Source organism: Kwoniella bestiolae, chromosome 1, assembly GCF_000512585.2.
Source record: "Kwoniella bestiolae CBS 10118 chromosome 1, complete sequence".
Classification (NCBI taxonomy): Eukaryota; Fungi; Basidiomycota; class Tremellomycetes; order Tremellales; family Cryptococcaceae; genus Kwoniella; species Kwoniella bestiolae.
Window position 1 is genome coordinate 1528907 of NC_089241.1, and position 14381 is coordinate 1543287.

A 14381-nucleotide genomic window follows, 5' to 3' on the forward strand; every position below is an offset into this window, starting at 1 on the left:
AACCTAGCAAAACATATGAGATGCATATAACATGTAAGACAAGTGTAATGCAGCTTCTACTCGTCCTTCGCATCAACTACTATATCACCTTGAGCAACTTCCCCAGCCAATGCGATACCCGCATCTCCCTCTCCCTCTTTCACGGGGACTTCCTCAACTTCTCCCTCGGCCTTGAGGGTGCCAACATCTTCGGGTTTCTTGTTTATGTCTTTCTGAGGGGGTGGGGGTTTACATATGTCTTCGCCGAATGTCCTCAAAGACAGGATACTACGCACAATCACAGAAGATCAGCAACCGGGTGTGTCGTCGTTTCCTCCCACGTTCGCATCTGTGGAAACCTATACAGAGATCCAACTCACCTCTTCTCGCGCTTATCAATCATCAAGCTCAAACTCATCTTAGCCTTCCACACAGGAAGGTACATAGGTAATGCCAATTCTCCACCAGCCATCTTCCCAGCCTCAAATCTCACAACTTCACATCCCATATCTCGTTCCGTCAAGGTCGTCTTCCAAGGTCCATCCGCAAAAGTCTCCAAAGGTGGATAATGATCTTCCAGCAATACTCTCAATTCCGCTAAACCAGCTGAAATGACCACTCCTTCCCCTACGTGAGGCAAGACCTCTAGGATACCGTCAATGGGTGTACGCCATTTACATCGTATCTCAGTACGTTGCGAGGAATCTTGTCGGGCGAAACACTTTACTCCTGCTGATACGATTCTCAAGCGAGTGTAATCGTTGTTCTGGATGATCTCCTATATTCCCGAGCATTCTGTTCAGTACTGGACGATGTAGAGAACAAAGACGAGCATGTACTGACCTTGACGATGTCATTGGTCATGTATATCGTTCTCAATGGGTCTCCGTAATCGTTTCTTACCATCAAGTTATTACGAGGGAAAGTATCCTTGAACTTGAATCGTTCACTGAGGGACAAAACGAAATCAGCTCAATATCTCTATCAGTCAAGACAGGATTGCTCACATGATACTCTTCACCTCGGCGTGCTCAGGATCGACATAAGACAAAGGATCTTCCCTAAAAGTCAGATCCCTCTTCTCCTTCTTTCCTTCGGGTTTAGCAGCAGCGGCGGGAGCAGGGGTAGCCTCAGTAGGAGCAAGGGATGATCCGGGTTCAGGGGATTTCTCGCGAGCTCGCTTGGTCTCGGTCGTAGGGGGTGGTGAAGCTGCAGGTCGTTTGAGTGATGATGAAGTGGCTTCTGATGCTGGTGCAGCCTTTTTCTCCAAAACACATACGAAGAACCCTCCAGTGTTTTGGTCGTGAGGGAGGAGTCGCATACTGCCATCATACATTTCAGCTTACAATCTCTTTTTTGGGATGCAGGAGAGTATCACGAGGGACTTACCATCTATCCAGATTCAACTCCGCGGCATTGGCAGGAGGCCACAGAGTCTTAGGTAAACCTTTACCTCTATCATTCTCCTTCTCATCACCCTTCTTGACAGCTTCCCTGTAGTCCTCGAAGGAATCATACCATACTAACTGTTTACCGTTTGACTGAGGTTGACTACCCACTTTCCAGCTTGATATACCTGGTCTTCGCTTGAGGTGAGGTAATTGAGAAGAGACATCGACGATATGGAATTTGCCGGCCTTGTTGTTCAATGCAGCTGAGATGACAGCTTCGTCCTCTGCAGGGTTGAAAGAACATGTAGAGTAGACGAGTCGACCACCGGGTTTTAACATGTTCATAGCTCTTTCAAGGATACGCAATTGCAGACTACGCTCAATCTGCAATCAGCTGCAATGCTATGGGAGAAACATGCAATGAGGAAACTCACAGATGAAGACTGTTTCCATCTGCTGCACCCCATTTGCCCCAGATCTCAAGGTTCTTCCTCAACGTTCCATCACCGCTGCATCTGTGTGCAACAGTTATGTCAGCCTGCTTCTGATACGCATTGGACATGTAGCTCACGGTACATCAGCCAAGATTCTATCAAACTGAAGTTGTTTGCCTTCATTGAGCTTGATCGAAGGGAACATAGCTGCAGACCGCCGTCAGCTCAGTGCTACCGGACGTAAACCATGACAGATCACTCACAAGCATCAAAGTTGGTCACTATCAATCCTCTACTTGGCATTCTACCAGTCTGGTGAACAAGCATGTGAGTTCGCTTGTAGTCAGAGTCGTTGGCGATAAGAAGACCAGTGGATGCGGTATGATGAGGATTGAGGGCTTCGATGATTTGAGCAGTCTATAAGGGATGTGAATTAGCTTTCTACCTCTGCCTTCTGCCTTAGAGTGGGTAACGCAAAGGCTAACTTACCTTGGATCCGGGAGCGGCACACATGTCCAAGCACTACGAAACAGATTAATCAGTATGACGCCTCACATAGGCAATTGAATAGAAGATGACTTACCACATGATGAGGTTCAACGTCCAAGAAAAGAGGAGGGATCATTGATACAGCTTCTTGTCTACTCAAGTTTCCCTGCATACCAATATTAGCTGTTGACTTGTGGAAGAGTGATCTAGCAATACTCACTACCTCAGTCTCACCGACCAAGAACCGTTGGAAGTTCTTGAAAGGTTCTGTCTTCCTAACTACCCGTTTGGGAGCATCAACTTGCCAAGCTAATTGACCAGGGTACCTAACAAATGATACTATCAGCTTGGTTCTTCTGGTGTCCTAAGAATTCCTCTTGACGAAGTAGGCAACTTACCAAGATAACTGAGAGGGAGGCTCATACTTCCTACCCTCAAATTCAACATTCTGCATATTTGGGACATAGGTATTCTTGATGATATCGTTAATGGTCTCGGCATGACTATGAGATCAGTGAGCTGGATGTTGATCAATTACTCCTGCGATTTTCAGCTTACGCTCTTGAGCCTGTGACTCTGAATGTCACGGGCAATTCCTGTTTCAATGATTCCAAGAAATTTGTCCATTCTCCTTCGGGAACGATACCTTGCGCCTAAAATGGATGCAGCATATCAGTCTTGAGATCCCACTCGAAGAGATGGTAGACAGCTGACCTTGTAGTACTCTTCAAATGCGGGATTGCTCTTGTCGGCCCCGACGAAGGAATTCCAATCGCTCTGTCTATCGTCTCGGTTTTGGGTCCTGGCGGCACCTCCACGCTATCAAGGAAAGGTCAGCTCGTCACATTGGGCATAACGGAAGCTGAGCTCACAGCTGGTTTCTTTCCTCTTGGTTTACCCATCTTTGTTTTCTTCCTTTTGGGTTGTTGATGCAGTGTCAGATGGATCTTGTCGCTGCTTGATCATGTAAATAGCTAATCCTACCAACTGATCGGTGGAGATCACAAGGAAAAGCACTCACAGAAAAAACAGTGGATTGCGGTTGAGTCACGTGATCTAACTACCACGTGGCGTGTCAACATGAGAAAGATACGCGTAAAGATGAAAGATATCGGTTGACTTTTGATTTTATGCACTTACCTCGTCTTCCACTTCCATCTCCTGCACATCATCATACTCTCATAATCACTAGCTCAATGATATGACCTGAGGAAGACAACCATCACCCGAGTCATCTTTCTGTACTGATAACCTCAGTATCCTTCCCTCGTGAAACATGTCCGGCTCTCCCATCTATTCGGACCGACTCACACTTCGACCTTCCTTCATTGGACAAGGTCAAGGCCAAAGCCAAAATCAAGCATCTTCCTCTCGCCACCCTTCCTCCTCTCACTCGCCTATACCATTCAATCAACCATCCTCATCTCGTAATAACTCTAACACCGAGCTCATCATGATAGACAGCGACGACGATGATGACTTACCTATAGCTCAGTCAAGTGGGAGTAGACCACCTATAAATGGATTTTCACGATATGGGTCCGGAGGGAAGAGGTTAGAGAGTGAAATAAAGTATGAGGAGCCAGGAGGAACATCGGTAGATATGAAAGCGAGGGAAGCTATACAAGTGGCTTTATCGAAGCTGGACAAGGAAGTAAGCTTCTTTCTCCTCGCTCTTCGGTGCATTGCTGATGTTTATCATAGATCAAAGATGTTGAAGCTCAAATCCGACCCCTCCAAGAATTACACACCTCTCTCACCTCGGAACGAAGACAGCTAGAGAATCAATTGCGAAAAGCGAACAATATACCCAAATCGTCCCATACGTCCACCATTTCTACTCACCCCGGTAACAAAGTATCATCAGGATTGATAGACTACCAATCCACCACCTTTGTCTATTCCCAAAAGATCACGCAGACTCTCGAAAGCGTATTCCAACTCAACGAATTTAGATTATGTCAAGAGGGAGTGATCAACGCTGCGGTTGATGGAAGGGATATAGTCTGTGTGATGCCTACGGGAGGAGGAAAGAGTTTGACATACCAATTACCGGCTGTGATGGGAAGGGGATTGACGATCGTCATCAGTCCGCTGTTGGCATTAATATGGGATCAGGTTAGGGCGATGAAGGAGATTGGAGTAGAATGCGTCGTAAGTCAGCTTTGATGCTCACATCTTGATATGCAAAGCTGATGAACCATATGAAAGATGATGACTGGAGCCACATCTACCTCAGAGCAGAATGAGATTTACGAAAGGATGGAATCTGGTTCTTCGAGGGGTGGGAAGGAAATAAGGGTATGTACCTTTTGTCTTTCGGGAGGGCATCCAAGCTGATATCACCCGTAGCTTTGTTACGTTACGGTCAGCTAGCACGCACTCAGTGATAGCGAACGCGAAGCTGATATGGTGAAATAGCCAGAAAAAGTATCCAAATCTAAACGGCTGATATCGACATTGGAAAAGGTTAATGAGAATGGTAGATTGAGTAAGCCTGATCTATACATCCTCTCTTTTCCAGGCCGTGAAGCTAACTAATCACCGTTTTCAGGACGATTTGTCATTGGTGAGCTAACAGATACAAACCCGCGGAATCATAGCTGATAATGATGACAATGACAGACGAGGCGCATTGCTGTAGTCAACTTGGTCATGGTGAGCTGAAGCCTTTGTACGAAGTTGTATAGCTTAGCTAACGTTATCTCATAGACTTTCGACCTGACTACAAGAAGCTGTCAATGCTTAAAACTCTGTTTCCGAGAGTACCCATACAGGCAGTAGTGAGTCAGCTAACTGCATACGTTTCGACATTATAAGCTGATACAGCGTGTGCAGACGGCCACACTCAGCTCGAAGACGCTTCCCGATCTTCTGAAGATTCTTCGTCTCGGTCCCATTACTGATGGAAGAGGTAAGCTATACTACCAATGCCAGAGGTAAAGAGCGTATGGTTAACGTCATCTCGTATAGCCGCAAAGACAACGGGAACAGTGTTCTTCTCTGCTCCTTTATTCCGACCAAATCTCCATTACAAGGTCTTACCGAAACCATCAAATGCGAAATCAGCTATTGCAGCGATGGGCGATTGGATCCAGAAGAATCATCCGTAGGTCAATGGGAATAGACCCACTAAAGCAAGAAAGCTGACTTGTACGTCGCAGCGGGCAGAGCGGTATAATCTACTGCTTGAGTAAAAAGGTATGTCACTTGCTCTTGCTGACATGCGTATATAAGACTAATGGATGTGGATGACAACCCGAGTAGGATGCTGAGACTGTTGCTGAAGAACTTCGAGAATGGTCAGGAGGAGACATCAAGGCAAGTCGTTCAGCTTGACGAAATGTTGCAAAGCAGCTGACATCCTTATATGATGATATGATAGACGGGTATCTATCATGCGGGAGTCGAGGACTATGAGAAGGAACGAATCCATGTGAGGTGGAGAGAGGGCAAGGTCAAGTAGGTGTTACGCTCCTGGTTACAAGGAAATATAGGCTGATCCTCGATCTGGCATATCCAGCTGTATCTGCGCTACGATCGCTTTTGGCTTGGGCATAGATAAAGGGGATGTGAGATATGTGATCCGTAAGTCTAAGTGGTGCATTCATTCAACAAGTGAAAGTAATGCTTACATCATGTTCCGTAGATCATTCCGTATGTCTTGCCTTAGCATGTCATTTGGCATCTTCATTTAGCTTACCTGGTTTCCTGGCACACTCTAGATGTCAAAATCCCTTGAAGGGTACTATCAAGAAACGGGGAGAGCCGGACGAGATGGTCAAGATAGTGATTGTGTCCTTTTCTACCGAGGCCAGGATGCCGCGAGGCTGTCTTCTTTGATTTACGGCGATGTTGATGGGTCCGGTAAATGTAAGCTTGGAAGCGTGCTCGCTCTTTGAGACTCCTCAGCTGACGATCTTTGTAGTACAAGAAATGCTGAGATTCGCTCAGGATCTCAAGACTTGCAGAAAAGTGAGCTATGTAGTAACCTTCTGTAGAAATATAGCTCACAATCTTTCCTACGTATCAGGTCGCGTTTGCCAAAGTGAGTGACCTTCGATTCGACTGTAGGTATAATAGTGCTTCTACCGAAAAGGTCGTCTAACACTTTACCTTACTTCTAGTACTTCTCGGCCTCCGCCCACTTATCCGCTTCAGCATGGGATGCTCCCGATGCGCTTTTGTCTTCTTCCGGATCCACTTCAACATGTGGGATATGTGATAATTGTCTGCGAGATCCAGCATCGATCCTCACGAAGGACGTCACCGTTGAGACATGGAAGATACTCAAGGTAGCTCAATACGTGCAAAATGAAGGTGGACGAGTGACACTCGCTAATCTATCTGACCTGGTCAGAGGTCTGGGAGGTGGAATGTTTGGAGTGGTAGGCGGTGGAGAGGGGAAGAAGGGGAAGAGAAAACTGAATGGGGAGAAAGAAAAGGTTGATTTGGAAAGTTTAGGTGGGAAGATCACCCTTGGGAAAGATGTGAGTGGTCTTTTATTGTTTGCGAGAAGGGTGCTAATGGAAATTATATTTGCCCAGGACACGGAGGCACTGTTGATTCACCTAGTGTTATTGGGTTATCTAGCCGATTGTGAGTAATTCAGTGTCTAGGTAATCAATGGGGAAAGCTAAAGCCCCTCTTCGATCTTTGTCAGCCTATCACGCTACTGCATGTGAGTTGTGGTTTAAGTCAGCGAATTTTTGCCAAGGTATGTGAGTTGACCAAAATGTATAGACTCGGTAAACGTCTACATCGTACCTTCCGACATGGCCGTTCGATTGACCCGGTTGAGACTGGGGGATGTACAAGCTGGTAGATCGGTCAAAGTGGAATGTACCTTCCCAGCGCCTGAACCTAAGAAGACGAAAGGTAAGAAGGCGAGGAAAGCTGATGAAGAGGACGGGGAGGATGACGATGACTTGGAGGATGAAGGCGATGAGGGCATAGGAAACGCTAAGAAGAAAGCCAAGACCGAGACGAAAGCGAAACCCAAAACAACGAGGAAAGGGAAAGGCAAAAAGAAGTCTGAAGAGGAGGAAGAGGAAGGTGGGGTCGAGAGAGAATGGTTTGATATCGATTTCAAAGAGATCGACAATAAGAGGAAGAAGGCTCAACCCAAGTTTAAGGCAGGAGCGAAAGCAAAGGGGAAGAAAATAGATGATGTAGATGATGATGTGTTCCCTTCGATGGGAGAGGAACTCGACCTGGATGACGAGGATGAGGTGTACGATGAGTATGGTGATTGGAATGGGATGTTGGAAGAGGATGAGAATGGGTGGCAGGTCCCACCGAAAAGTTGGAATGATCAGAGGGTGGTCAGTGTATCTGATAGTGATTGATTGATCGTGTTGTAATTTTGTGGTTTATATCCAGCATAACATATAAGTATCATGATTTATCTCATACCAGAATGACATGTACAGTGAGAACTATAAAGCTATATGTACTATGACCTAATCGAAAAGTATGTTGACATTCTTATGTACTTATGTATTTATGTATTTTCAATGAGATCCCTCCATCAACCACCTCATGACTGTCAACTCAACAACCACGATCCAAACCTCGTACTGACACCTTATCAGACCATTCGTCTACCTGCTCTTCCACTTCTTCGCCTTCTCCTCTTTTTCTGGCGTACCTCCACCGAACAACCAATCCAACCCTGCAGCCTTGGCCAGCGAATTCTTCACGAAATCCTGAACGGCATTAACGTTGTCCTCATTCGTAGCTTGATTAACCAGATTCTCAAAGATCTCTCCCGCACTGGCATCTCCTCCGCCTGTAGATTTCTTCTTGTTCCCCCTCGTTCTCGATGAGATTGGATCTGAGCCTACTCCAGATCCAGTCCAGGATTTCCTACTCTTTGATCTAGTCTTAGTGTTTGACTGGTCGGTAAACAGCGAAGCCAATCCAGCAATCCCAGGACTCCACCCCCCAGCCCCACCTTGTTCTAATCCAAAGTACTGCTTGACCAACCCAAATAACTCATCCATCGACCCCTGTCCCGAGGAATTCATCAACCACGCCACCAACCCTATGATCGGACCGATACGCATGGTGAAGCGCAGTACTCTTGAGAACATGCCGAATACCCCTGAGAGGAAGGACCACAGGATGTAGATTGATGAGAGTACTAGAATCCACTTGGTATAGGGAAGGAGGAGCTTGAAGATGGGTATGAAGGAGGTGGGGTCGGTGAGTGAGGGCGGGTTTAGGATGATCTCCTGAAGGGGCAGGGGGAGGTGCGGGAGGATGTGGGTGTATAGGACTCTGCGGAAGGGGTTCAGGTCAGGGCTAGTTCGCGTTGGGTGATAAGTGAGTCTGGGGAGATGGGAGATTGGCTGTAAGTTTGGGAGAACCGAAAGAGACTTACTCCATTTCCGAGGGAGGAGCTTAGGTGTAGTTTCCAGTCTGAATGATAGAAGGCTCGGTCCGTATGATATATGGTGGTGGGATGGAGACGCTTGTATGCAGATGATTGTTCTCGACTAGCGGTGCTTGATTAGTTGAGCAGAAGAGAGAAGAAGAAGGAGAACAAGAGAAAAGTGATGTTCGACGTGGAGTTCCATGATATTTACGTTAAGATACCACCAGTTACGCGTTGTCACCTGCTACCACCCAAATCACAATGACGTCGTTGAATAATTTCTGATTTCATTCCATGTTTTGGTCATATTCTTCATCATACCAAGCTCAGCTCAAATCAACATGCCCATCCCCATACAGCAGGACGATGATACCCAGACCAAGGATGGCTCAAGGGGGATAGACGCAACGCAAATAGCAGAATCGTTCCCTGCTTTGGAGCATTTCAGAGTCCAGAATATACCGCCGGCGGCGTACTAGTGAGTGGACTCTTGACAGAGTTGATACTCCCCAATGAGGGTAGGATATGCATGTCATGCCTTGTCTAGCGTCCGTAGTGAAACCCCGAGGAAACTTACTGGTACGTTGTGCCGCACCGCAGCATCCCAGACTTCATATCCCCCGAGGAGGAAGAGTACTTGCTCAGGAAGATCGAGGAATCACCCCAGCCGAAATGGAAGAAAGTTGGTACAGGGAGGAGGTGAGTTCGCTCAAGCGCCTGTTGGCAAGAGAAATACTAAGGGTGCTGACCACCTTCTCGCACTGGTTACAGACTGCAGTATTGGGGTGAGTAGAGCCAGTGTTTTCAAGGTCGGTACTGCGCTATGGCCGCTTACGAAGCTATCTTATGGGCTTCTAGGAGGCACCATGTCAAAGAATGGGATACTATTACCTGAGGCATTACCTGACTTCCTGACTTCCTTGTGAGTGACTACGACTCATCCCGCGACCCCGTGGTCTCAGTAGATCCGAAGGGCAAGGAGGCATTGCATACCGATGCAGACTGACATGGATTGCCCATCGCAGTCCGAACATAATCGAGCGAATCGAATCGTTCCTTAGAGTAGCTTCAAGTGCAAAAGGCAAAGAGAAAATGGAATTGGGTATGAATCAGGTATTGGTGAATGAGTATCTACCAGGACAAGGTATATCCGTGAGTTAAACATACCATGCACTCTGCACATAAGCGATAGAACATATACAACGAGTGATTATCCTTATCATACAAGAGATATACTGATAGATCATCCACCAAAGCCACACGAAGACGGTCCAGCCTTCCACCCCCTCGTCGCTACCCTATCCTTGGGCTCCCACACCGTCCTAGACCTACACCACTACATCAACCCCACATCGCCATCACCACCCATGATTCCTTCAAACTCATCTACCACCCCCGAAGGAAAGACAATAGCGGCGATACCACTCGCCCATCTCCTGTTGATGCCTAGATCACTGTTGGTGCTCAGTTCGAGTCTTTATACTTCACATCTACATTCCATCTCCTCGACCGCGAAGGATATTATAGTTCGTGCACCCAGTAGCAACGCTGAAGGAGAGGATAGAGGAGTGATGATTTCCAACACAGAGCTTCTTGGCGATCCGGATATAGTGGATGCTCTCACCAGAGATGGTAGATGGGTAGGCGAGAGGACTAAGAGGATTAGTCTGACGTTCAGAAGAGCTGAGAAGGTGCTGAAAGGTGGTCTATCGGGTGCGTTGGGCAAGAGTCTAGGCTTGAAGAGGTAGACGGTAGACTATGGTTTTGATACTTCACGCCAAGGGGTTTATGAGACTGGACTAGGTGCCTAATCGACCATGACATCTCTGGTATGAATGGACACACTTGATATTCTCGTGTATTCAGTCTGAATATTGTATCACATCAGCATGTATATTACCTCAATCTCACCAGTCATATTGCCAGTGGTACGTACCGTTGCAGATAGACCTTCCATGACAAGTACACAGCTATCCGTCACATACGATAGATACACAGCTATCCAGGCTCCAATCCAAATTCCTCTATCATACACTGCAACACCGTCTTCCCACTTATCGAGCTGAATCCAGAGGTGGTTGAAGTCGAGGTATATGACTGCTTCAATGGTTCATTTCCATGAGACGGTCTACGCTTGTCTTGTTTAGCATCAGTAGTGTCCTGACGTGGGAAGGTATCGTGTATAGGCGTGAGAAAAGGATCGAACTCGTCTGATATCCTGGATATGTCGTTGATGTTGGCGTAGCCTTCGTGTCCGTTTCCAACATGAATATCGCCATCGTCCAAGATCTCTGGGAAATCCGAGCCTTGTCTTTCCGTACCCTTCACATCCTTCTGACTAGCACCCTCATGATACACACCAAAGACATCTTGACTCTCGTTGATGGGCGATAAGAATGAGAATGATCGATCAGGCTGGATAGGTCGAGGTAACGAACCTTCCGTATCATCTTCATCGTCGAGAGTGAACCGTCCACCCATCCTCTCCTTTCCATAGCCCTGCTTCCTCCTCCTCTCATGCATATGCCCTTCTTCTCGCATGCGACCTAGATCCAGATCGATCCCATTCCGCTTAGCAACGACCACCACACCCATAATCACCACCTCCATCTCCCTTTCCTTCCCCCTCAACACTCTAATGGGATCTATCAAACTCATATCAATACCCAACAGATCATCTGCCAATATCCCTAATAAGCACTTCACTAGACCTATTGCATCCTGTTCGGTATTGCATCGTCGGACTTCCTCGGGGATAGATAGACGTTGCTTGAGGATGGATTCGAGAGTTAGGAGGATGAGGGATGGAGGGATGGAGGAGAGGGAGGGTGGGTTGATGGGGATGTTGAGGGTTGCTAGGAGGGAACGGAGGAGGGCGAGGGTATCGGATAGCATGATTATTGGGGTATCATCTTGGGAGGGTATAAAGTAGTAGGTGACTGACTTTGGTATATATCTAAGGGTTTTGATTGTTGATGGAACATGAAAGTAATGTTCTCACTTCACTTGCTCGTCATGTTCATGTTGATGTTTTCGGTGTAAACAATCCATCCATTTCTCATTCACCTCCACCATACCAATCCACCACCATACGAGTCCAGGCAATGACTTGCTGATATGCAGTTTGTAGAAGCTCTCATAAATGAATGCATGTGCTCATTTCCTAATCGTACTGAGCCATATTCATACCCGTTATTCTTCGTGCATCTCTCATTGCCAATCGAGTTCTCTTCGTCATCCTAAAGATCCTTCCTGGCGTTTCCACTTCCACTAGATCCCCCAGCATTAGGCAAAAGAACCTCGACTTCATCTTCCCTTGCGTCCTTTCTCGCAGAATGTAAATCCGCAGTAGAGGTTCTGCCTTTCTTTTCAAGGTCAGAAGCCCATAATGCCGCACCGACAGCATTGGTGACTGTGCGAGTGAGAGTGGTCAGATCAGAATCATCGCTTACAACTTTGTATATGGATTGCACCTGGACTCACAGGTGAAGATGATAGAAAGACCTGGGATCAGGTTGAGGACCATAGCCATCGTACCGAACCTGTTTTTACATATTCTCCTATCAGCTCCGGTCTCGACCCATACCCAAGAATGTGGACTCACGCAGTGTAAGCGCCTCTTCTCTTCTTGATCAACTCGGATTTCTTGGCTTTATCGTACCCCTTCAATTGGAAGTATCTCGCATGATATCCCGGTCCAGATTTGAAACCTTCATATACCATACATCCATATGGTTAGCTGTCAGGGTCACCGACTGAGCCTGGACGGAGGATTTACCGTTGAAACCTAAGAAAAAGACAGTTCCCACCACGGGGATCAAGTTGAGTGGTAAGGTGAGGATATACCTGACCACGTTGTCCTGCAGTACCATATCATGTAGATTGTCAGGTTGTATCTGATTTGGGATAGTTGGTGATGGATACGTACGGTGCTAAATCTTGATAAGGGCTTCATCAACAAGGTACCCATGACTTTTGATTTCCCACCACTCCCTCCTGCAGTTACTTGTCTTCCGTGCTCAACGAGGGTCGAGTGACCTTTTTGAAGGAGGACCTGAAGATCAATCACACAATCAGCTCACAGTTCCAATGGTTCGTTAACGCCTTGGGTGAAAGCTAGATGGTCAAACAACGCACGGCATCAAATAGATCTACACCGGCCTGGTTGACCAGTAATGCTCTGGTGAGGAAATTGATGACTACGAATGATTCACCAAGAACCAAGGGTACGGCAAGTGCGAAAGCTTTAACACGACGATTTAGTAGACAGTCCGACATAACAATACTAGTCATTAAGCGACTCACCCAGTGGTCCCGAGACGAATGCCAAGACGGCTACTTGTGGGAGATATGTAAAGCTGAACAACGCAGCTACTACCCCGACAGATACTAAGACCCCTTTGAAGAGAGTAGGGAGGAGAGGTCGAATCAATGCGGGGTCTGTTCACCAATACTAAAAATCAGTATCTGTGCCGAGAGCTAGAAACAGATGGAACATACGAGTGATGAGGTAGTAGATACCCTATAGCAGAGCTGCAGATCAGCATCCAGCTATCACGTCGTGTCCAACATTTGTGCTGAGCCCAGATTTCAATACCACTACACTCACATAAATTGGGTATCCCCATGCGCCGCTGACTACTGCATCTTGAGCGGTGTCACCGACTTCTTTCACTTGTCTCTTGACTGATTCCGCGATGACGTTCCCCGTTGAGGGTTGTCGCTTACGTCCTTGTGAGCTTGACATGCTTGAGTTGATTGCGATTGAAGTAGTATCGGGCTGTGTGTGAAGACAGATTGAACGAGATGAGATGTTTGTAACAGGATGAGTGTATGGATTTACTAGGGCAAGTTTCGGTGTAAGAGTAATGGAATGAAATGACGTCATACAGTACTTGCTTCACTTGGTGACACACTAAGTTAGCATTCCAGTAAACCCTGGTGCACTTCATGCTTGTGCCGAGTCCATACAACCACGTACAAATGCATGGGCTCTCTTGCTCCTCCGGACGTAGACTAGATGGCGATGCTAAACAAGGGCTGCCCTCTCGAATCTGCAACAAGCATCGACACTCTGAGCACTTGGAAAAGTAGGTGAGTAATAGTCGTCGGGCTCCGGAACGGGTACCAACATCCCATTATCTGTGACACCAGCATAGGATGTATCTCTAGGGTGATCTTTCATGTCGACAGGTCTGTCTGTATCTGCATCCCCTTGTCTGCATGATCCAAGCATGAGACGTTGGTCAGTGCCTCTGCCATATTGCCTACAGCCCGTGCTCATCCTATATGGCTCGCTGCGTGCTCAACACGACCCTCCTCTTGGAATCCTACACATCAAGCATACTTCTCAGGTGCTACCAGGCTCATCAAATCTTACAGATCTTACCGTCCGAGTGATACCGTGTGCTCCCTTGACGATATGACAACAAATGATGCGATGGCCCGTTGGACGAATCAGGCGCTCTCCATCCAGAGAAGAAAACTCACAGATACCTGGTCTTTTCCCACCAAGGTTATCACATCTTCGGCCTTAAAACCGCGGGTTAGGTCTCCTTACACGGCTTATCACATTAATTGAGCCGTACGGTATACTTATATTGTACCGGGCACGTCAGAAATCCTCATCGATAGATCAAATAGCCATGAACATGCCCTTGGCATTCGTGGCGGTAATGTCCGATAAGATAGCGTGATCAACCGTGATTG

The 14381-nt window shown here is 47.0% G+C and overlaps 6 protein-coding genes across 6 annotated transcripts; 2 read left to right on the forward strand and 4 right to left on the reverse strand.

The window, feature by feature from the left end:
* Positions 1 to 56: 56 nt before the first annotated feature.
* Positions 57 to 3195, reverse strand: I302_100585 (uncharacterized protein; the record flags this gene model as incomplete). The annotated part of the gene is made up of 15 exons (XM_019190600.1): positions 57 to 267; positions 360 to 757; positions 823 to 928; positions 987 to 1301; positions 1369 to 1743; positions 1805 to 1885; positions 1942 to 2011; positions 2068 to 2221; positions 2294 to 2326; positions 2388 to 2459; positions 2514 to 2619; positions 2692 to 2796; positions 2852 to 2946; positions 3008 to 3112; positions 3166 to 3195. The coding sequence occupies 15 exons, from the start codon at positions 3193 to 3195 to the stop codon at positions 57 to 59; spliced, it is 2256 nt and encodes a 751-aa protein (XP_019047348.1).
* Positions 3196 to 3569: 374 nt separating this feature from the next.
* Positions 3570 to 7641, forward strand: I302_100586 (uncharacterized protein; the record flags this gene model as incomplete). Its single annotated transcript, XM_065869106.1, has 21 exons — positions 3570 to 3947; positions 3998 to 4447; positions 4505 to 4594; positions 4646 to 4660; positions 4715 to 4784; positions 4848 to 4862; positions 4919 to 4951; positions 5006 to 5076; positions 5132 to 5207; positions 5267 to 5402; positions 5458 to 5494; positions 5561 to 5614; positions 5679 to 5755; positions 5817 to 5874; positions 6019 to 6166; positions 6222 to 6268; positions 6327 to 6341; positions 6421 to 6783; positions 6841 to 6892; positions 6957 to 6974; positions 7037 to 7641. 21 exons carry the CDS (start codon positions 3570 to 3572, stop codon positions 7639 to 7641), a joined length of 2808 nt encoding a protein of 935 aa, XP_065725178.1.
* A 255-nt stretch (positions 7642 to 7896) lies between these two features.
* I302_100587 (uncharacterized protein) lies at positions 7897 to 8683 on the reverse strand (the record flags this gene model as incomplete). The annotated part of the gene is made up of 2 exons (XM_019190602.1): positions 7897 to 8575; positions 8679 to 8683. 2 exons carry the CDS (start codon positions 8681 to 8683, stop codon positions 7897 to 7899), a joined length of 684 nt encoding a protein of 227 aa, XP_019047350.1.
* A 330-nt stretch (positions 8684 to 9013) lies between these two features.
* Positions 9014 to 10420, forward strand: I302_100588 (uncharacterized protein; the record flags this gene model as incomplete). The annotated part of the gene is made up of 6 exons (XM_019190603.1): positions 9014 to 9150; positions 9273 to 9371; positions 9444 to 9457; positions 9531 to 9594; positions 9698 to 9824; positions 9929 to 10420. The coding sequence occupies 6 exons, from the start codon at positions 9014 to 9016 to the stop codon at positions 10418 to 10420; spliced, it is 933 nt and encodes a 310-aa protein (XP_019047351.1).
* A 250-nt stretch (positions 10421 to 10670) lies between these two features.
* Positions 10671 to 11567, reverse strand: I302_100589 (uncharacterized protein; the record flags this gene model as incomplete). Its single annotated transcript, XM_019190604.1, has 1 exon — positions 10671 to 11567. The coding sequence occupies one exon, from the start codon at positions 11565 to 11567 to the stop codon at positions 10671 to 10673; it is 897 nt and encodes a 298-aa protein (XP_019047352.1).
* Positions 11568 to 11911: 344 nt separating this feature from the next.
* I302_100590 (uncharacterized protein) lies at positions 11912 to 13419 on the reverse strand (the record flags this gene model as incomplete). The annotated part of the gene is made up of 9 exons (XM_019190605.1): positions 11912 to 12084; positions 12156 to 12214; positions 12277 to 12382; positions 12451 to 12532; positions 12601 to 12726; positions 12810 to 12916; positions 12978 to 13112; positions 13173 to 13194; positions 13282 to 13419. The coding sequence occupies 9 exons, from the start codon at positions 13417 to 13419 to the stop codon at positions 11912 to 11914; spliced, it is 948 nt and encodes a 315-aa protein (XP_019047353.1).
* Positions 13420 to 14381: the final 962 nt, after the last annotated feature.